The sequence below is a fragment of the Alternaria arbusti genome, assembly GCF_024043155.1.
Source record: "Alternaria arbusti strain BMP 1465 chromosome Unknown scaffold_7, whole genome shotgun sequence".
Taxonomy (NCBI): Eukaryota; Fungi; Ascomycota; class Dothideomycetes; order Pleosporales; family Pleosporaceae; genus Alternaria; species Alternaria arbusti.
In genome coordinates this window covers 1,554,478-1,574,235 of record NW_026249947.1, presented here as the reverse complement: position 1 = coordinate 1,574,235, position 19,758 = coordinate 1,554,478, and the positions used below count along the sequence as shown (strand labels likewise).

The window sequence follows — 19,758 nt, the reverse complement described above, 5'->3', positions numbered from 1 at the left end:
GCATCACTACATGGCCTCAGCGTCTGTCTCAAGCTGCCTTACAACGAATGTGAACTTCGAACAAAAGAGCTGCAGGTTATTCACAGCATACGCATGTGACTAGCTTGGATTTTGGACTGCGGGCAAAAAAAAAAGATGTTGGCAAAAAGAAGGTCTTCTTTTCCGGTACCGAATCACCTGGGCAGCTGGCATTAGCGTCTATCTCGAGCTGCGGAAGGCGAGTTTTAAGCTTCACAACACATCTCTAGATGACTACAATGGAACGGAACATTGCCAGCGTTAATCTATAAAGTGGGCAAAAAGAAAAGGACAAAAAGAAAGGCAAAAAGATCGTTTTCTTCCGGTACCGGGAATCGAACCCGGCTCTCGTCGGAAGCTGACACGATTGACTCATGAAAGCGACGGATGCTAGCCGATACACCATACCGGACTTTGATGAAAGGGTTGAAAAGTTGATCGAACATATCGTCATAACGAGCCTGCAGTGTACTCATGAGGCACCATCTCCAACGGGGCTACGTGCCCACTCACAGGCAGGTCCTGGGCATGCGCTAGACGCACCAGCAAGCTAATGTCCTAGTGTCTTAGAGGTAGGTCCACAGACACCGTCGCCGGCTGGCATACAACCAGTCATTATGCCACAAGAGACAGTTTGATCAGTCAGTCCTTTGGGCAGAGTTCCGTATATGGCACACAATACGAGCAATATGTTGCGCAGCCTTCTTTCGGCTAACTTCCAACGATCGTTGGTTGAAGTGCCGTTCGCCGGAGGCTCGGTGCTTGCAGGTTTCGTCAGAGCTCGGCAAACTTCAGCGCGCCGCCCGTGATTAGAACCCATCACCACCATCAGGTGTCACAATCATCCATTGCAGGGTTGCTCAGCACGCCTCATCCAACATTCTGAGACTCGGCATTGCGAAATCTGGTGCCAATTTCTTTGAAGGCAGAATAGCATGCATTCTTGCCACAAATAGGCATCTGCCCTACTACCTAGGTAAGGGTGACAGCAACTATCGCGGTTTATAAAGAATATGAGAGGGTGGGAGTATACGTTATCATCAAGACTATCCGCTTGTTAAAATTCAATGTCATGTATGCTGCAAGCTGCGAATTCCGACACCAAGACTACCTACCTAGGTAGTCACTACCGATGGTCGAACAGTACCTGAGTACCGCGTTGATCATCGAAATTGTACTTTGTATTCGAGCAACCGCCCTATACTCACATGAGTCGATATCGCTCACACGGGGTCTCGGGAGCATGACGAACTTTCGAAGTAGCAAGAGGCTAGCATTCCACGGAAACGAAACAGCATCCAGAGGTTTTGGAGAAGAACAACGACCTATCTATCTTATTCGTACACATGCACCCTAAATGCGAGGAGAAGGTAAAGGCTGTTCAAATCCTTGAGAAGTTTGAGATGGCACCTTCAAGGTTGATGACCTTACTTCAACGGCCGTCCAGTTCCTGCTCGTCGACAATGCCGGGTATCATCGTCGGTGTTTTGGTCCGGATCTTTGTCGCTTATAATGGTCGTCGCTTAGGTACAACCGCGACAGGTGTCAGGGCTATCTCCATTCAACAGTCAGTGATCTTGGCGCTGGGGCATCCAGATCGAACCATTGCTGTTGCACTGGGCATCATCACGGCACGCTAGCCACGTGTGAGCAAGATGGCCCTCCAGGGCTGCCTTTACCTGAGACCACGTGATCAGATCACCGCCAAGGCTGCTGCATCTATATCAACCCTGCCACACTTGCCTTCCCATCCTTCCGAAGCCACGCTTTCGGACCTCTCACAGACGACTTTGGAGTTCACCCTCACCTACTGACATACCCGATACTACATTGCCAACGCCCTGGAACTTCCCTCCGCCAGTTCGGACGTCCTACTGAACCTACCACCGAACGGATCTCCCACGTCGCAAGAGTCGGACATGTACAACGACACTGAAGTACAGGAACCCAGCGCCGACGATGTGGTATCACTGCTGGTCGACCGACAAGCCGCGCTACGCTCGAGTGTACAGAACAAACAGCGGTTGCTTGCGCGGCTGAGTACGTCCCGGTAGTTAGAAGCCTGGATTCACGAATACGATCGCGTCATGCTTGTGCAAGACGTGACCCGGACAGATAACGTCAAGGACACTTGGGCTGGTGGAGAGCATGGCGCGATTTTGCTCGACGACGGTGACTATCTCGACACCAACGACATGACTTCAGAGGAAGTAGCTGCATGGGCGACGCACATGAATTCTGAGAACACAGCATGCATGAACTCTCCTTCGGAAGCCAGGCTCGCTACAGTACGGGCAGAAGTGCTGCAACCTCTAGCCATGATGACCTACGGGGCGCGTGAGTTCCTAGAAGAATCTGTGTACGACCTGGAGTACGGACAGAATAGCTTCGATATGCCCGAGCTATTCCAAGCATTCAAGAAGGAAGAGGCGAGGCGAAGCGGCATGCTAGAATCCCATATCGTCTCACCATCAGGCTGCGCAACCTCCATGTTGCATTTGCAGCTACACTATCCAACTTTCACGACAAAGACTCCCAAGGACGGTCAGACGCTGGACGCGTCAAACTGCTGCATCCGAATATTCATCGAGAAGGGCTTCGCGGCGAGCGACACATATTGGTACGAAGCGTACTTCCGCCGTCTGACCGCGGCGTCCGTACGTCACCTCGCGAATGTCGCCGACGAGTGGAAAGAGGAGGTCAAACAACTGCACGACGAATTTTTCTACAGATGTCAGTCGCTTTCGAAGAAAGTCCTACTGGTATTTGGCGCCTTCAATAGAAAACAGTTCGATGAGCGACATAACGTGGAGAACATCACGGTCCGACTATCGTGCGGCAGCCCGACGCTCATGGGCATAGTGCGCAACGACGCCCAAAAGATTTTATTCGTCGTTGTTTAAGCTTGGCATCCAGAGTATCTACTGAGGAATCGAACCACTGCAGTCGGTCGACAGTACGACGCAGCATTGAACATTGCTGCGGCATTGACAGGCATAGACACCAAAGCAGGTTACTTCGAAGCCCGAGCAGCGAGAACGCACGAGAGCAACAAAAGGAACCCAACACAAACTAAGTCCACGATCTCTCAGCCCCCTCCGACGCTAGCCCTCGTGAACGCCACAGAAAGAGAACAGACAAAGAGAGCATACAAGGTTAAGGCGCTTAGGAAAAGGCTAACTTAAAAGACACTACAATATTAGAGAACTGTGAATTACACTAAAGACGTGCCCCTTTACACCTACAGTCTAAACAGCCTGGGAAATTATTTTGACTGCAAAATTAGATGACGCCTTTCCGCAAGGCGGATACAAACAGTGTTATTCTGTTTTCTGCGCTCTAAAACAGTTGCCAGCTGTATACAACGGGTTATTGCGAGTGCACCGAACGATGCCAGGAACGTGGAGTCCCTCCCGGGTACCGTTTTGGTACCCCGGCATTACAGTGTTGAACCCTTGTCGACGGCACCTCGAGGAGAAATATGATGCTAGTATATACATACTTAGCTACCGATCATCTCAGACATTGGCCTATACACCTCACATAAGTCTCAAGTTCACCTTAGGACAATGTCTTGTTCATAACGAAAGACACATGTCTAACCCTAGACAACACAGCGGACAGAGCATACATCTTCATCTATATAAAAGGGCAATCAAGATGTCAAGATTGAAGCAATCATCAGCCAAACCGCCCAGCACCCGAGACGAAAGAAACCCCGCCATCACGTCCCAGCATCTCAACACCCGCGCTAATGTCCACACCAATCACCCTGCCTATCAGACAAAAAGCCACATCAGAAGCCCTCCCACCGCTAACGCCCTCCAACCTCCTCCAACACTTCCCCACTCTACCCCTGTGGGGGGCCCAAGCATACCAAGAGATCTACCAGGCAGTTCACATCTTCAAAACCCTCCAACGCGCCACCAGACTCTCGCCCGAAGCTCGCGCGTTGCTCAACATCGCGATCCTGCCCATGCCAGGCTACAAGTACGGCAGCAACAAAGCGCCGATGCTGGATTGCAGTGTGGGTATACGAGATTTGTTTGAAGATGAGAAGAGCTATGAGTTTGGAAAGGAGCAGGTGGTGTTAGTGAGATTCGGGAGGGAGTGCGAGAAGTTGTGGGTGGGAAGGTGGGATGAGGATGGGATTGAGGGTTGGACAGGGGATGTTGTCTTGAATCGATAATTTGAAATGGTATATCGCTAGCATCCGTCGCTTTGATGATTGATGCAGTCTCGTTCATTCGCCATGGCCGTGCGAGAGATGGTGATGCAAGAAATGATATGCACATGTATTGCTTGCGGCTGCTTCACTGTCAAGTGTACGTTCCAAGGTTCTTTCGAGGTCGCGCGAAACTTCATGCGATACCGCAAAGTTAAGTCATACGGTGGTCGTTCGTAGAGATAAGCGCCAGATTGGGTCTTTCAGAGTATTCAAGCTCGATCTGATAAGATGAGCGTATACAAGTGACTGATTACTTACGCGACAAGCAGTGTTGGCAGGAGCTACCCCTCATGCATCCCTGTCGCTTCCCGTAGCCGCTCCCTTTCCGGACAAGCCTGGGCGCAATGACTCCACGTCCACGAACACTTGGTGCTGAGCTCTTCAGGTAGTAATTAACTCACCGTGAGATAACCTGAGGTCCCAACCAAGTCAGTCCCCAAGATACAACTGCCGCAATGGCCACGTCACAGCAAAGCCTAGACCACCTAATCCTCTTCGTCCCCGCCAACCCAACAACGCAACTGCCCGAAGTCCCTCCATTCTTCTCGGACAACTTCACACTTACCCCAGGAGGCTTCCACGCTGACGGCGCGACATCAAATGTCTTGATTCTCCTCGCAGACGGATGCTACATCGAACTCATCTCCTTCGTCAACCCTTCCCTCGCGCCTGAGCATTGGTGGGGCCCGGACGCCAACTTCGTAGGCTGGAAAGACTGGTGCTTGACCAACTCGCTTTCGCCCGAGAAGAACTACGAGGCGGTAATAGAAAGTCACTCAAACCCGATCAAGGGTGGGAGAAAGAGGGCCGATGGAGTCGATGTAGCCTGGGCTGTCACCTTTCCCAAGGGAGAGAAAGGTGGACAGAGTGTTAGGGGCAGGGTGCCATTCTTCTGCCACGATACTACTCCTCGGGGTGTCCGCGTTCCAATCGACGATCCGAAGACGACTCATCCATGCTGCGCGATTGGGGTCAGCCGACTTACTATCATCGTGCGCGACCAGGCCCTGCTAGATGAGACTAGAAAAATCTACGACGCCGTCATCGGTAGTACTGGAGAGAAGTTTGATGGAGGATTTGAATTCAGGATCAAGCGCGTGCATGAAGTGGAGACTCGTGACACCGGTGCGAAGATTATACTGCGCTTGCCAAAGAACGAGGAGGAGCAGGAACGCGTTAAAGATAGGGGATTCTGGTATGGCGACGTAGTCCTAATAACAAACGCAAAGGCCGGAAAGTTTGGAGGCTCCGCGGAGAGGCTGGATAGTGGAGAAAGAGGTGGCGGGGTTGGCGGGGTGTGGCTCGAGCATGCCTGAGCGGACGGCGGTGGATATAAGAGTGGAATATCAAGGGATCAGTGGGACCGAGATTGAGGCTGAACTATAATTTGGCGTATTTCGTATTGCCTGCCTGCGAAAATACATGTGCCGAATGGAAAAGGCCGCCGGAAGTTGCCAACGTTGGAGTTGGTCTGGGGTGGCGACCTGGGCTATAGCAAGGGATGCACCTGCAGGCCGGCGAAATGAAACCATGCTTGCACACACCCGTGGTACTACTGTGCTGCGTTGGCACAAAGCGCAGATCAAAGTGGTTATATCGCGCAGAAGCGCCATGGGCTTGTTCCTAGCCATGCAAGACTATATTCGCATTCGCAGTCGGGAGGATTTATGGATGTGTAAAGCTAAAGGTTGCATGTGCCTTAGCGGCGCTAGGCCGCAACCGGGCAACCGAGGGACAACCCAAATTTGGCAGCTGCGATGATTGGCGGGTGTTGTCCGGTGGTTTGAGATGACTTGATCCACAAAAGATCGGGTTTTATCCTTAGGTGGGAGTGTGGTGATGCGCGTGTTTGTTCAAGACGTGGCTCACTAACAAGGTGCAGTCTAGGAGATACACCATATGCTGCCCGGTCACGATAAGGTTACAGAGCACAGTGCATGACTCGGGTTATTTGTGCGATGGCACTGCAGAGGTACATAGACGGACGACGAGGACGACAGGACGACGATCTGGAGGCGTTGATACGGCAAAAGAAAACACGCCAGCGACCCAATCTTGGGTTCCTCGCTTACAAGCAGCGAGATGTCTAGAGCGAGAGCAGTAACTCTTCTCGGCGGAACTCGAATCGAAATTCTGGTGTTGGCGGAGCTAGCTCGGACGACTGATAGCGGGCACGTGTCCCAAGGTTTGCTTTTGTGCTAAGGTGACAAAGTGAAGTGCCGGCAGGATCGCATTCGACGCAAATTCCATGTCGACCTGTCTGGTCGCGCATGGGAAATTACCGTGATGCAGTGTGCGAGTGGGCAGCGACGGCGGGATGCCGCTGAACGGCAGAGGGGACGACCGGCAGAGGGGCCCGAGGGCTAGCGCCTGCGGATCTGGACCGACGTCTGCCCAGCTGGAGTCAACGTCGACGCCGTCTACTTCTCTGCCCGCGCCCGTGGTCGAGGAAGTCACTATATAGGGCGCGGCGGAACCTTCGTCTCGACACTCGCCCCGTGGCGCGCCCCTGCAATGGCGGCGCACGCAGCAGGTCCAGGGCAGATGCGCGGGCACGATGAGTATTGGCCATGCGGACTTGTGCACCGAAGCCAATCACTACGAGGTCGCTCCCGCCAAGGCGCAGCGTTCATCCCCAATCTTTGATTCCCATGACGCAGGCGGTTATTTTCATAAACACGATGCGAGATGCGCTGAGATGACTCTTGTTCCCTTACCACGCAGCGTGAGTTTTCGCGAGCGGCCCGATGCAAGACGACAGGCGACCTGGACCCCCTCCGGCTGGTCACCCCTCGGCCGGTCCCTACGGGTCGCAGTTCAAGGTCGCCATTCCACGCTTACCACCCCGACGCGCCCCGCCACCCACCACGCCCAAGTCGCGCCAGAGGGACAGAGTCCAGCGGGCATGTCGTAACTGCCATAAGAGGAGTGCGTTGCCATTGTCCTTTTCGACATCATTCACTTTCTCACGACATCTAACACACGCTAGAGATCAAGTGTAGCGGCGGCCTCCCCCGCTGCAACTACTGCGACAAGACCGACAAGACATGTGTATACGAGCGCCCCAGGAAAGACCGTCTGGCGACGTTAGTTGATCGACCTGATTCCGAGTTCTGAAATTGACTCCCCCAGTGCCAAAGACCGCAACCATGCCCTCGTCTCCGTCCTCAGAGACCTCAGCTTGCGCGTCAGCGACGATGACCGACGTCGAATTGAAGATGCCCTCCAGGATGTGAGTACAGGACCTGCCAGCCGGATGCCACTGCTCAAACTAATACCGCCAAGTCAGATGACGAGGTCGGGTCGCCCGTCTCCATATCCTCTTCTTCGCGAGCATCCGCCCCTCAGCCATTCTCTCAGCACTCGCGCATGCACCCCTTTGCCCCGTCCTCTAGCTATGTGCCGCTCGGAGCAGAGACCTCGCCTACCTCGGATCAGTCACCCCTTCCTCGCCTGGACGGTACTGTCCCGGAAGACTCTGGCGACGAAGACGGTGGCGAAGTGCCCAATGTAGTCGAAGCAGGCTTCTTGGGCCAGATCTCCGAAGTACAGTGGCTACAGACGCTCAGGAGCAGAGTACAAGCGCTCGATACCGTTCTGCTTGGCCCACCTGACACCACTGCGCCACTCTCTCAGCCACCCTCGCCTACTTTCACTGCCTCACCCACCTCCCTTGCCGCAACCCCGCTCGAACAGATCGCGCTCACCAACTACTATCTCGACGAAGAAGGTATAAAACTCACAGACTGTGGGAATCCCTTTGAGCTGCCACCCGAGCATACTGCAGCACTGCTATTCCAGTGCTTCACCCAGACCATCCAAAGCTCCTTTCCCATCCTCCCCCCAACTATTGAGCACCAGCTGCTCCAATACTATACCTTGGTTCGGAACGGGCAGGCTATACATTGCCCGGAGAAATGGTTTGCGCTAGTCAACCTCGTCTTTGCCATAGGCGCCAAGTTTTCACATCTCGTCCAGGCCGACTGGAGAGCTGATGAACTGGATCACATCGTCTACTTGTCGCGTGCCTTTCAATTGCTTAGTATGAATGACACAATCGTTGTCCTAACGACTCCGGATCTGCTCACAACGCAGGCAAGTCTGAGCCGCGGATTCTGTTCGACTATGCTAAACATTTTAGGCTGCTGGACTCTTTGCGATTTACTACATGACTGCTGGCCATTTGAATCGGTAAGTATGCGCAATATCTTTGCTCGTGACTACCTAGTCTATCCTTTCTTCGTCCCTTGCTTCCAATCGATGTGCTTGCATGCTGATACTGTATCAGGGCTTGGGTAATGGTAGGCATGGCGATGCGATCGGCTTTCTCGCTCGGCCTTCACGTGCAACAAGATGATCAATCTGTCTCTGCCGCCCGAAGGCAGAGTATGGTTTGCACCTGGTGGAGTTTACATGCCCTGGAGAGCATGCTCAGTTCGATTACCGGTCGACCGAGCATTATACCCAACGAAGACATCACAACTCCACTGCCCAGTGCCGTGAATAGCGATCAGACCCAAAGCGTACCTGTGCCCAGTCTCGACTTTCTCGATGCCGATATCCACCTGAATCTCCTGACCCAGCAAATCATCTCCAACCTCTACACACAGCGTAGATCTGCGCCATCATGGGACTACCTCCAACAAATGACTATATCTCTATGCGAACACCTTGACAAGTGGGCATTTGAATACATTCCCCAAGTTCAGTCAGAAGAACGGAACTCAGCTCGCATGCAACAACGCGACGTCTTCTTGCTCAAACTTCAGTACTACCGACTGAAGGTTCTGACGACTCGTCCCTCACTGCGCCGTATTGAACGCTGTTTCCAAGCCGGAACCGATGACTTCAATTCGCTCGATCAGTCTGTGGCAGAGTCGTGCGTACAAGCGGCACGAGATGTGGCATCGCTGTTGGCAAACGAGCCTAATGTCAGGAGTCTATATGAAAAAGGGCCCTGGTGGACAATTGTCCACAACAGTATGTTAAAACCTCAAATTCCCGTCTCAACTACTGACACATCACTACAGTCATGCAAGCTCTCGCCGTCCTCATGATAGCCATATCCTGTCCCGATCACTTCCGCGACACACACCAAGCGTCTGTGCACAGCACACGGCAACTCGTCACCTCACTCCGCAGCATGTGCGACACAAACATGCTGGCTTCCCGCGCCTACCAGGTCGTATATTCGATAGTCAAGACGTCAAAACCGTACGTCTGGGCCGACATAGCAGATGCCTTCCCGGATGAGGTCATCATGGTGCTGCAACAGCCAGCACCAGCAAAGGTGGATCCACAGTATCTGCCATGGCCGGACAACGACCAACCATCCGAAGCTCTTTTCCGCTACGAGATGGATAATTTCGGCAACTACCATTTCCACATGTTATGAGGACGGGGGATTACCTTTCGCGACAAATCACTGCAGCACCGACTGCACACAAAATGATGCGATTGGTGGTGGACCTGGGAGACTATTCTTACCCTTGCGGCATCGGTATCCGATTTGACGCTAGCGGCCGCTGTATCGTACCTTAACGGGATCCCCACCTCGTCATCAACGGGGCCAAAAGTTGGAAACAGGACAAGCTCGCATTCTGGATCACTGCCGGCTAAAAACGGGGCAACTGGACGAACAGAATCGGATCAAACGGCCACGTTGTAACTCTCTGCCGGTTGAACCCCAACACTCTTCGCTACCGCAACATGACTTACGCGTGTTATACCCAAATACTATTTCGAACAGCGATGCTAGATGAAGGAAAGATGTTGTATCATAGCATCAGCATTCGCTTATGCGTGTTGGACTATGGACTCGCATCGCATCGACGCGTTCGCGGGACGGGGAAGAGGAGTACTACGCAAGTACATAGTACATCATTCACGGAACAGTAATAGCAAGATAGTAATAAAAAGCAATATTGGTTCATGACCAATGCATCTCCTTTGATGCAACAGCGGGGAATTTTCACATGGAGGCATACTGACAATGTCCATGTGACAGTTGTTTGATGCTGTAGGGATGCACTAGTAGGAGACTACCTAGGTAAAGCCATATAGTCTAGCCCCATTGCATTACTTCAGTCTTGCTAACATCCAACAGGGCAAATCCAGCACAGAACCTCAAGACAGTCTGGCAGGTCTCAAGCCAGCTCCTCCCGCAGCATCTCCCATGTTTTCTGTATCAATCTCTCCAATGACGCTCTTCAGCAACTCGGGCACAATCTGCGCTGCATCGCCTTGGAAGAACCAGTCCCCATCGTACAGTCCTCCCGCGGGAACGTCATTCGCGTCCATGTTGATAATGGCAACCCTCGCTCCCTTGCTGCGCGCAAGATCCACATACCCGGCGGCAGGGTATACCTTCGCACTCGTCCCAATGACCATGATGAGATCAATATCTTCTTCGTCCTCGATAAATGCGTCGACATCCTCCATAACCTTCTTAGGCAGTATTTCGCCAAACCAGACTACACCCGGACGCAGCAGGCCGTTCTTGCATTCGGGGCAATGGGGGAGGTGCTTGTAGTCGAGTTCTGGGATTTCGACATTGATGTCTGAGATGTCTAGTTCGCGGGCGGCAAGGGCGGCGTTTGTAGTTGGGTCGGATTCGTCGGTGGGTATGGCGAGAGCAGGCACGATGGGGTCGGTGTAGTTGTTCCGCTCCGAGTAGTTGCAGAAGAAGTCTGAGCACTTGAGGTCGAAGAGGGAGCCGTGCAGGAGTTTGAGTTGTTCGGCGGGGTGTTGAGCGCGCGGTGATAGGCCTGGTGGTGGTGTTAGCTATGCTACAGCTGAGGGTCGAGGTGGATACTCGCCATCAACGTTCTGGCTCAGCGTGATAAACTGTTCCTTCTTCTTCGCCAGTTCGGCAAGGGCGTAGTGTGCGGGATTCGGCTTGGCTTTGAGGGCCATGTGCCGTCGGTAGCTGTAGAATTGCCACACGAGTCCTGGATCGCGCTCAAAGGCTTGGGGTGTTGCTAGTGATGTCGCGTCATGCGTCCTCCACATGCCTCCCGCACCTCGAAAAGTCGGTAGTCCAGAAGATGCTGATAGCCCCGCACCGAGAAGCGCGAGAATACGCGTCGACTTGGTCAGGTGTTGCTGGAAGCTCTCGAGGTCCTTGGGCGGAACGACGCTGGGTTGGGCGGCCGACGAGGCCATTCTGCGGATGATGGTGGGCAGCGTCACGGTGGAGGTGGTCTTCTTCGCAGACTGGGCGTGCGAAGAGGAGGAAGATAAGAGGCCGGGCGTGTCATGTGTGCGTTGGCTGTCCGACAGGCAGAAACGGGGGCCTGGAGGTGTTTGCGGGGAGGGGGAAGCTGCGGCGGTAGTGGCACCTGCAAGGTACGTCAGGCTCCCCCACCAGCGGCCTAGCGCCCACCAGGCCGGGAAACCGATGCCTCTTCCGCCGAAGCTTGATTCGCCCGAGCCAACCCTCCGCCAACGACCATGACTTTTGCCTTAAGATGGCTGCGACCGGCTGCACGCGTGCCATACCGGTGCGATGCTGCGAGACGCGTCGGGCGGGTGCAGCCCAGAGTCGGCGGCACGAGGGCGTATGCGGCCGCTGCTGTGCCCGCCGCTGAACTCCGATTTGGCCAACCGCTCCATGAGACGCATCCACACCTACTCAAGGCTGGGGAAGGTGATGACCGCCCGAGCAACGTCTTACCCTATACTAACATGCTGTAGTCACCCCCGGTATCACGGCACTCGAGTACCACCAACGCCGCGCCGCCCTCGCCAAAGAACTGCCCCCAAACTCGACCGCCATCCTCGCCGCAAACGACCTGAAATATGCGTCCGGCGCCGTCTTCTACAAGTTCCACCAGGATCCAGACTTCCTGTACTTGACGGGATTTAGAGAGCAGGATGCCGTGGCCATAATAGAGAAGCATGGAGATGGGGAGCACACATTCCACTTATATGTCCGGCCCAAGGACCCCAAGGTGGAAGCCTGGGAGGGGCCACGATCAGGCGTTGAGGCCGCGGAGGACGTCTTCAACGCCGACGTGAGCGGCAGCGTCGACGACCTACCTCGTCTGCTCCCCGACATAGTCAACCGCGCGCAAGCCATATACACCGACCTCCCCCAATCCCGCGTATCCAAGAACCTACTATCACGCTACCTCGCCGGCGCAGAGCCCTCACGCACAGGCGGTATCTTCAATGTCTTCCGCGACGCACCCGCAAGCGTACGACCCCTCCGCCCGCTCGTCAACGAGCTCCGCCTCATCAAATCCGAAGCCGAGATCACAAACATGCGCCGTGCAGGCCAGCACTCGGGCCGCGCCATCACAGACGCAATGCGGCAGTCCTTCACCACAGAAAAGGACCTCGACTCCTTCCTCGACTACTGGTTCAAGCAAGACAACTGCGACGGCCCGGCATACGTCCCCGTCGTGGCCGGCGGCATCAACGCCAACACCATCCACTACGTCTCCAACGACATGCTCCTCAACCCCAAAGAACTCGTCTTGGTCGACGCAGGCGCCCAGTACGGCGGCTACGTCACGGATATAACACGTACATGGCCTGTATCCGGCAAGTTCAGCCCCGCCCAACGCGATCTCTACACCCTCCTGCTCGCGGTACAAAGATCCTGCATCTCGCTCTGCCGCACAGATTCAAATTTCACCCTCGACAAACTACACCATACAGCTTCCAATTCCCTAGCTGCCGGTCTGAAGGACCTCGGCTTCGACATGGATGCCGATGCTATCCAGACACTGTTTCCACACCACGTGGGCCACTACGTTGGTCTCGATGTGCACGACTCCCCTGGTCTGAGCCGGAGTAGGAAGTTTGAGAAGGGCATGTGTGTTACCGTGGAACCCGGTATCTATGTCCCCAATGAAGAGCGGTGGCCCAAATGGGCGCGCGGCATAGGCATGAGGATTGAAGATAGCGTTTGTGTGGATGACGAGAGTCCGTATGTCCTCACTACCGAGGCGGTCAAGGAAGTCGTCGATATAGAGGCGTTGAGGGGGACGGAGACGAAGTTGTAAATGGGAATCGTGATATCCGCTTTGATCCTTTTGTAATGAAACATCCTTGGTATTGCTTGGTGACCATAAGGGGAAGTGAGGCTTACACAAGTACGAATTCGTCTGCACTCCCTTCATCCCAAGTTACTTCTTCGCCGCGCATAGCGCCTTCAAGGTAACACTGGCCCATCAAGCGATAATAACCATTTGCAAGACGACGAAGCACAAGTGGTACTTTCGAGCCGTGGATGATGCATATCAAGTCGCCCTCACAAACCGAACGATGTGCAAGCCCAATTCTCCAATCGCGTCCCACGATAACCTGTCGGGCCCAGGCTACGCGAGCATGATCGCGAAGTCTAGTCGCTCGTTTCCCCAGATCATCAGCGTTCTTGGACCGACCCATCGTGATAACGTCACGCTCTTTTGGCGCGTTTTCAGTCGCCAAGTACGTTGAAACCAGCTCGTCTACATCTGAAGCTGGTAGACCTTCGCTGCAGTGCTCCCTTAGCTTCTGGTTCAGTGTGAAGGAACCGTCGGCTAGAATAACTTTCAACAAACGCTCCATTGACGGGGCAGTCGACTTCTGTTCTCGCCACATCTGTCCCAACAGATAGTGTAGATGTGGCAAGTTGAGGTAAGAGCAAATGTCCCATCCATGCCGGTTCGTAAGCGGCTCAGCAAGGCCTTTCGTAAACGCCAGCGTGTGCGCCACCTCACCGATAATCTTCCCCGTGACCACCAGATGCGACGTGTCGAGGCCAGTCACCATCTCAGCTTTATGCCGTCTCCCAGCAGCAGCATCAAAGTAAATCCAACTCCTCGGAAAAACCAACGGTTCCGCCTCAGCCGTCCTCGACCAATCCGGCACCCAAGACGCCAGAACCGGCCACCGACTCGTTTCTTCGTCCTTCCGGTGCAGCAGTCCGAATAGATTTAAACTGGCTGTAGCTTCAATAATCGACTTGGTGGCTACGTAGGGTACAATATCCCATTCCATATCGTGGTCCGGCAGAATCTTAACCCGCCGATCTCGCTGTAACCCCAGAAAAGCGAAAATGATGTCATGCGGGCTCGACGTCCTGGATCTCGGCGCAAAGACGGAAAGTGAGTGGTAGAAACACGTCGACTCATTAGGGCTGGGACCTCGCTGAAATCGCGCCTGCATCCGCAATCGCATGATCTCGTTCAGCACCAAATACCCAGGTAGCTGACGTAAGTTGACATAGTCCCTCCCTGTGAGATACCGTTCCGCGCTCCTGAAGTGTACCACAACGGCCCATAGATCTTCTATAAAGAAGGTGAAGGCGCCGAGGAAGCAAGTGGCTTTAGTTGGTAGCACGGCTTCTTGGACTACCCAGGCTCGGGTGAACCAGGGTAGGGCGAGGAGATTTCGCACGAAGGACTGGTGGCCGGGTTGTGATAGATGGGATGCGGATGAGGGTGTGTGTTTGGTTTTTTTTTGTTGGATTTCTGGAGGTGGGGTGGGGGATAGGTAGTAGGACATGTATGAGGAGGAGGGTGTCTCTGGCCCGAGCCAGATTAGGACGCGTTTGCATTTGCTGTAGATTTCGCCCATGAGAGCGACTTGCTGGTTGCGGTCGGGGATGCTTGTTTGGTCGACACACAACTGCGGGCGGAGCAGCGAAGTCAGTAATAGATCTTTATTTAATCTATGACGGATACCCTACCTGATCGACCCAAAGATAGCCCGTTTGACAATAAGGCCAAATTCGCGTAAGTGTAGTGCGCAATGTAGGCGTGATGAGGACCGACTTCCCCGATCCCAACTCGAAGACACAAGATTTGTCTTGCTCGCCCCATACATAGGAGATCGTTTCGTAAGGAGGTGGTGCATTTAGTGACACATCCACGAGAATGGGCTCTTCTTCACACTCAGAAGCTTCTGGTAGCTTGAGAAGCCTGATGTGACGTTCCGCGAGAGCTTTGTATTCGTGGTGCGCCATTTCTGAACAGCGGTGGTGTATCTTCATGGATTAAGCGTTTGGACCAGAACAGGCCCTCACCTGAATCACATTGGCTGGCTACTGATGGCTGTCACACCTGATTCATGGCTTGATCAACATGCAACTTTGTGAAAGCTAGGGTCCGATTTATCAGTGACGTGACAATGGTATCGGTGTACGCAACTACCTAAGGTTGAGGGCCATGGCTATGCGCTCCAGTACTCCGGCGATGGTCACTGACACCTGAGGCATGTAGAGTCGAGTTGGAATTGTGCCAGAGGTGGTGTTCCCACTGGAGCTAAGTTGATGCGGAGGCTTGGTGTCCGCTGCTCTGGCGGGGAAAACCTTAGGTGGGCCGCTAGTGCGATTCTGCTGCCTCTGATTGGCGAGACCTGCGATGAAAGGGTGAGTGCCATCAGCTCCAACTGTTTGGCCGTCTTCTGAGCTGGTCAACCAAGTTACATTTTGAGGAGATACTGTGCCTATCTATCCGACATGGCTGCATGTTTGTTGGTGCCTTGCCAAGACAACCTTAGGACACGGAATCATGATTGAGTGATAGATTATTTATTAAATATACACATGAAGTGCCTGAATATCTACTACTTCTAGTAAGTGTAGCAAAGGAGTTTACCCTGAGTATCCAAAAGATCCCTCAACTTGACAGTCGGCGCCAACTTACCCAGACCAACCTCAAAGTCCAGAGTAACGTTCTTGCCACTGTAGTCGAAAGGAATGATCGGGCCACCTACCTGGTGAAGGCGGTTCTTCAAGTCCTTCTGCTGCCACATCGAGAAGATGTGGTCGATGTTGCCGTGGTGGAGGTAGAACACTGGTTCACCGGGGCTGTTGTTCGCATCACCAGCCTGTCCCAATGCACCGCCAACGCCGAAGTGGCCGCTGCCGTGGATGTTGGGTACCGCAAAGGTAGCCTCGCCCTCGACTGCACGGGCAAAGCCAGTGTAGTCCTTCGAAGCCATGACCTTGTCGACGAGCTTTTGGTCGGCCCAGACGTTAATGAGGGTAGGGACGAAGTCGCGCTTCAGGCAGTGGGGTTCCGGGAAGTTGACCATGAACTTGTCGGGTGTGAAAGGTCCGTTGGTGACGCACCCACCACCTGTTCCACCTTCAACACCAAAGGGGTTCGTCTCGGGTGTGGGGTCGACCTTGACGCCGTTACCGCCGAAGCCGGTATCTGGCTGCCAGATCTCAGAGTCGAAGATGCGTGTCGATGTGGGGTTCTGAGGCTCCGCATCCGCAGACCAGTCCCAGTAGGGTTGGCCGCCAGTGTAACCGCATTCTTCCCGCAGGGCCTTTTCGTAGGTCGCGACGAAGTAGCGGTGCCAAAGTGTGAAGTGGCCGACCCAGTGGATGTCGGGTGTTTGGCTGCTGTGGACGGCTTGGAAGTCGTCGAAACGGTTGATAGCGCCCTCGATGCCAGAGATGGCTGGCTTCGACGCTAAGCACAATACCGCGTCAATGTATGCCTTCTTCTGTGGGATTGACAGTTGCTTCCTAAAAGGCAGGTGGTCAGTATAGTTTCAGAAGAGTTTCTGATGTGTTAGACCTACCATTCGTAGCGCTTGATGGGGTTCTTGCAAGTCTTGGCCGCAGGTGCAGGAAGAGCCGCTGCTACTGCCGACGAAGCGAGGCAGAGCGAAGAGATGAGGACGTTGATCTTGACCATATTTGCGGTTGAAGTTGAAATGCGCAGCTATGTGTTTCAGGTTGTTCGAAGGCGGAGTCTTGAGGTCCCTGGAGACTTGTAAAGATGGTGGGCGTCAAGCTTTATGTGCGGCTCATTGTAGGCCTTATCAGACGCATTTTACCCGTGCAAGACCCATCGAACGACATGAACGCTATCAAAATTAGAGCAAAGGGCAGTGAGTGGCGAGCGGACGTGAGCATTGCGAATAGAAACGGGACGTTGGACCCTACGCTGTGGGATTTGGAGCGATGTCCGGGGCCTGAAAAATTCCTGTATGCATGGCGATTCAGGAGACATGCAGCCGCGCCGCATGCAAGGAAAAGTTGAATGTGTACCTGCTAATCAAATGTTACATGCGTTAGTGTGCGGCGCAGAGATCTGCGTAGCCACCCAGATACCCAAATTCCTTGCTGTACATATGCCATCGCAGGCTATAACTGTTCAAGCTCTTCTTTGCAGGGGATTCTCTTATTGTAAATGCCCATGGCTTTTCAGCGTCCGTTGAGCCTAAGGAAATGTCCCGAGCGGAAGACGTAGCGTGGCTAGTGCATGTTCCGTCAAATGTAAGCTACCGAGAGCTTGGACGGCTCGTATTCCTCCCATGTGGCGCTGAAGCGGAGTCGATTGGTTCGGAGGCGCTCTACACGGGAAGCCCTTATTGACGTTCTTCCTTTGAGTTCACCCATGCGCGCCAACGGTCTAGATGTGGTGGCATGGTCAGACCAGTTTGAAGCGGAAACGCACGTTCTGTGATTGCCTAAGCATTGAAGCATACAACAATTTCGGATGATTGTGGCCGGTGGGCCGGTCTGGATATTCCTGTAGGATTTACCTTGCATAGCCAAGAGGTCGTTGCCGAGATAGCTAAGATGCATGCGTGTTTTCTCCCCTCATCCTTTCGATCTTGTCGTGTTGGCGGTCACATGGGATTCTTTGAGTTCGGAACAAAGTAGCTGATAGGAGGCGCATTGTTTCTATCGGTGTTTTGCTCCCCAACGCGTGTCTTTGCTCAAGCAGCAAAGCCGCTGCGATAAGGTGTGTGGGCTAGGGACGGGAGAACCCATGGATCGGTTTGGCCCGCCTCCGCGCTGCGGCACAATCAACGTCTGAGTCGTGTGTTTAACGACTGCATTGATTGGAAGGACCCCAACATGTCCAGGTCTTCTTGTTGGCGATTGACGGGAAAAAATAGGGTTAATGGTGGCGAACGGGATTAGATGCTGGGAAGAGAAGGCACGGCACGGAGCTGCTGAGAAGCCCTGGTCTAGGCGACAACGGAGCGTTCCTTCGTCCCAGGACTCTTCGTCTTCATTCGCGCTGCCCTCCTGGGTACCGGCTCTCGGCTGGGGAACGGGGAGAGCGCGCGGGTGAGTCCAGTTCCGCCTCGCAGATAGCCGAGGGGAGCTAGACTGTTTGGAGCGAAGAGCCGCATCACCAACATCCACCATGACTGAACGAGGACAGTCGCACCGAACTCGCAAATCCTTCACACTCTGTCGGATTCCAGCCGCTTCGTTTATCCAATGATGGCTCGGAGACTTTAGCCGCCGAGGAAGGAGTTCATTCAGTCCTGTTGGAAATGCGGCATGTAATAACAGAAGGATTGAGAAGATGAAGCTGCTGGGCAATGTCGTTCCGCGACACGGCTGGGCGTGGTCAGGGAGGATTTGTTAACATTCATAGCCATGGTTCGTGCCTGTCAATGCGAGATCAACCTGATGTGAGTGCATGCCTCCAGTATGGCAGACGGTGGCTATGGTATCACTTGGGACAATGGCTCGCGGCAGCCAATGTTCGTGATCACGACTGGATTTTTGATCTTCTTCGCGACAATAGCAGTAGCACTTAGGTAAGATCTCTCAGCCCTTGATAAGTACATTCATCGACCATTTGCTCATCTTTTCCCAGGCTCTACTGTCGCTTCACGTTCACACGACACATAGGACTCGATGACAAGTTCATGGTAGCTGCGTGGTTGGTTTCAGTTTCACTGGGTATTCAGAATGGTTTCCTTGTTAGCTGGGGAACTGGGTATGTACATCCGTGTCTACACAGCATATGGCCACTAACAGAAGAGAAAGTCGACACAACGCCGATTTGGATGCCTCGATCATATTGATCCCCACATTCAAGCACTGGTAAGACACATACTGTCCAGATAGAAAGTTCACGACTGACTCTGCTTCAGGTATGCGTATCAGCTCGTGTACCCATGGGCATTGTTCTTCGTCAAAGCTAGCATCTTGGCTCTCTACCATCGAATCTTCACCCAAACCAAGTTTCGCTATACTGTGTACGGTGTAGCCGCCTTTGTTGCTGTTCAGACAATCGTTGTCACATTTGTCAATGTAAGTCATATGCGGAGCTACCATATACCTCCCTGAGACTACCACTGACTTCCCCAGGCCTTCGAATGCGGAAAAGAGCCATGGAGAGCCTGGTCCCCAACCTTTCCGAAAGGATGTAACGATCTTGCCAAGACATACTTCTCGATGGCTTCGGTCAACATCCTCACCGATATTTTCATCCTGGTTATGCCGATGCGCGCTTTTGGGCAACTGAAACTTCAACGGACCAAACGATTTGCGCTCCTCGGTGTGTTCATGGTCGGCGGCGTAGCGGTGATCGCCTCTATCGTCCGGCTGTACGCTCTCTATGTGTACGCTGTAACGGATGATCCACCATACGATGATATATTTGTAAGTACCGACCCAGTAGCGACCGTGACTATTATGACAAACACTAACGATGCAACAGATCCTCTTGCTCTCGCAAATCGAAGTGAACGCAGCCATCATATCCGCTTCCGCCCCAGCGCTCCGACCTCTTCTTACCAAGGCATTCGCA

The 19,758-nt window shown here is 53.5% G+C and overlaps 6 protein-coding genes and 1 non-coding gene across 7 annotated transcripts; 4 read left to right on the top strand and 3 right to left on the bottom strand.

Moving 5' to 3' along the window:
* Nucleotides 1-338: 338 nt before the first annotated feature.
* Nucleotides 339-430, bottom strand: J4E86_006329. Its single transcript has one exon. It is a non-coding gene; the product is annotated as a tRNA-Glu (tRNA).
* Nucleotides 431-1,937: 1,507 nt separating this feature from the next.
* J4E86_006328 (uncharacterized protein) lies at nucleotides 1,938-2,921 on the top strand (the record flags this gene model as incomplete). The annotated part of the gene is given in 2 exon segments (XM_051446858.1): nucleotides 1,938-2,058; nucleotides 2,077-2,921. 2 exon segments carry the CDS (start codon nucleotides 1,938-1,940, stop codon nucleotides 2,919-2,921), a joined length of 966 nt encoding a protein of 321 aa, XP_051302433.1.
* A 1,780-nt stretch (nucleotides 2,922-4,701) lies between these two features.
* Nucleotides 4,702-5,562, top strand: J4E86_006327 (uncharacterized protein; the record flags this gene model as incomplete). The annotated part of the gene is made up of 2 exons (XM_051446857.1): nucleotides 4,702-5,007; nucleotides 5,038-5,562. The coding sequence occupies 2 exons, from the start codon at nucleotides 4,702-4,704 to the stop codon at nucleotides 5,560-5,562; spliced, it is 831 nt and encodes a 276-aa protein (XP_051302432.1).
* A 1,431-nt stretch (nucleotides 5,563-6,993) lies between these two features.
* J4E86_006326 (uncharacterized protein) lies at nucleotides 6,994-9,641 on the top strand (the record flags this gene model as incomplete). Its single annotated transcript, XM_051446856.1, has 6 exons — nucleotides 6,994-7,174; nucleotides 7,236-7,332; nucleotides 7,379-7,478; nucleotides 7,532-8,288; nucleotides 8,552-9,226; nucleotides 9,277-9,641. 6 exons carry the CDS (start codon nucleotides 6,994-6,996, stop codon nucleotides 9,639-9,641), a joined length of 2,175 nt encoding a protein of 724 aa, XP_051302431.1.
* A 731-nt stretch (nucleotides 9,642-10,372) lies between these two features.
* J4E86_006325 (uncharacterized protein) lies at nucleotides 10,373-11,410 on the bottom strand (the record flags this gene model as incomplete). The annotated part of the gene is made up of 2 exons (XM_051446855.1): nucleotides 10,373-11,029; nucleotides 11,072-11,410. The coding sequence occupies 2 exons, from the start codon at nucleotides 11,408-11,410 to the stop codon at nucleotides 10,373-10,375; spliced, it is 996 nt and encodes a 331-aa protein (XP_051302430.1).
* A 288-nt stretch (nucleotides 11,411-11,698) lies between these two features.
* On the top strand, nucleotides 11,699-13,257 carry J4E86_006324 (uncharacterized protein; the record flags this gene model as incomplete). The annotated part of the gene is made up of 2 exons (XM_051446854.1): nucleotides 11,699-11,894; nucleotides 11,942-13,257. The coding sequence occupies 2 exons, from the start codon at nucleotides 11,699-11,701 to the stop codon at nucleotides 13,255-13,257; spliced, it is 1,512 nt and encodes a 503-aa protein (XP_051302429.1).
* A 2,554-nt stretch (nucleotides 13,258-15,811) lies between these two features.
* On the bottom strand, nucleotides 15,812-16,890 carry J4E86_006323 (uncharacterized protein; the record flags this gene model as incomplete). Its single annotated transcript, XM_051446853.1, has 2 exons — nucleotides 15,812-16,718; nucleotides 16,775-16,890. The coding sequence occupies 2 exons, from the start codon at nucleotides 16,888-16,890 to the stop codon at nucleotides 15,812-15,814; spliced, it is 1,023 nt and encodes a 340-aa protein (XP_051302428.1).
* Nucleotides 16,891-19,758: the final 2,868 nt, after the last annotated feature.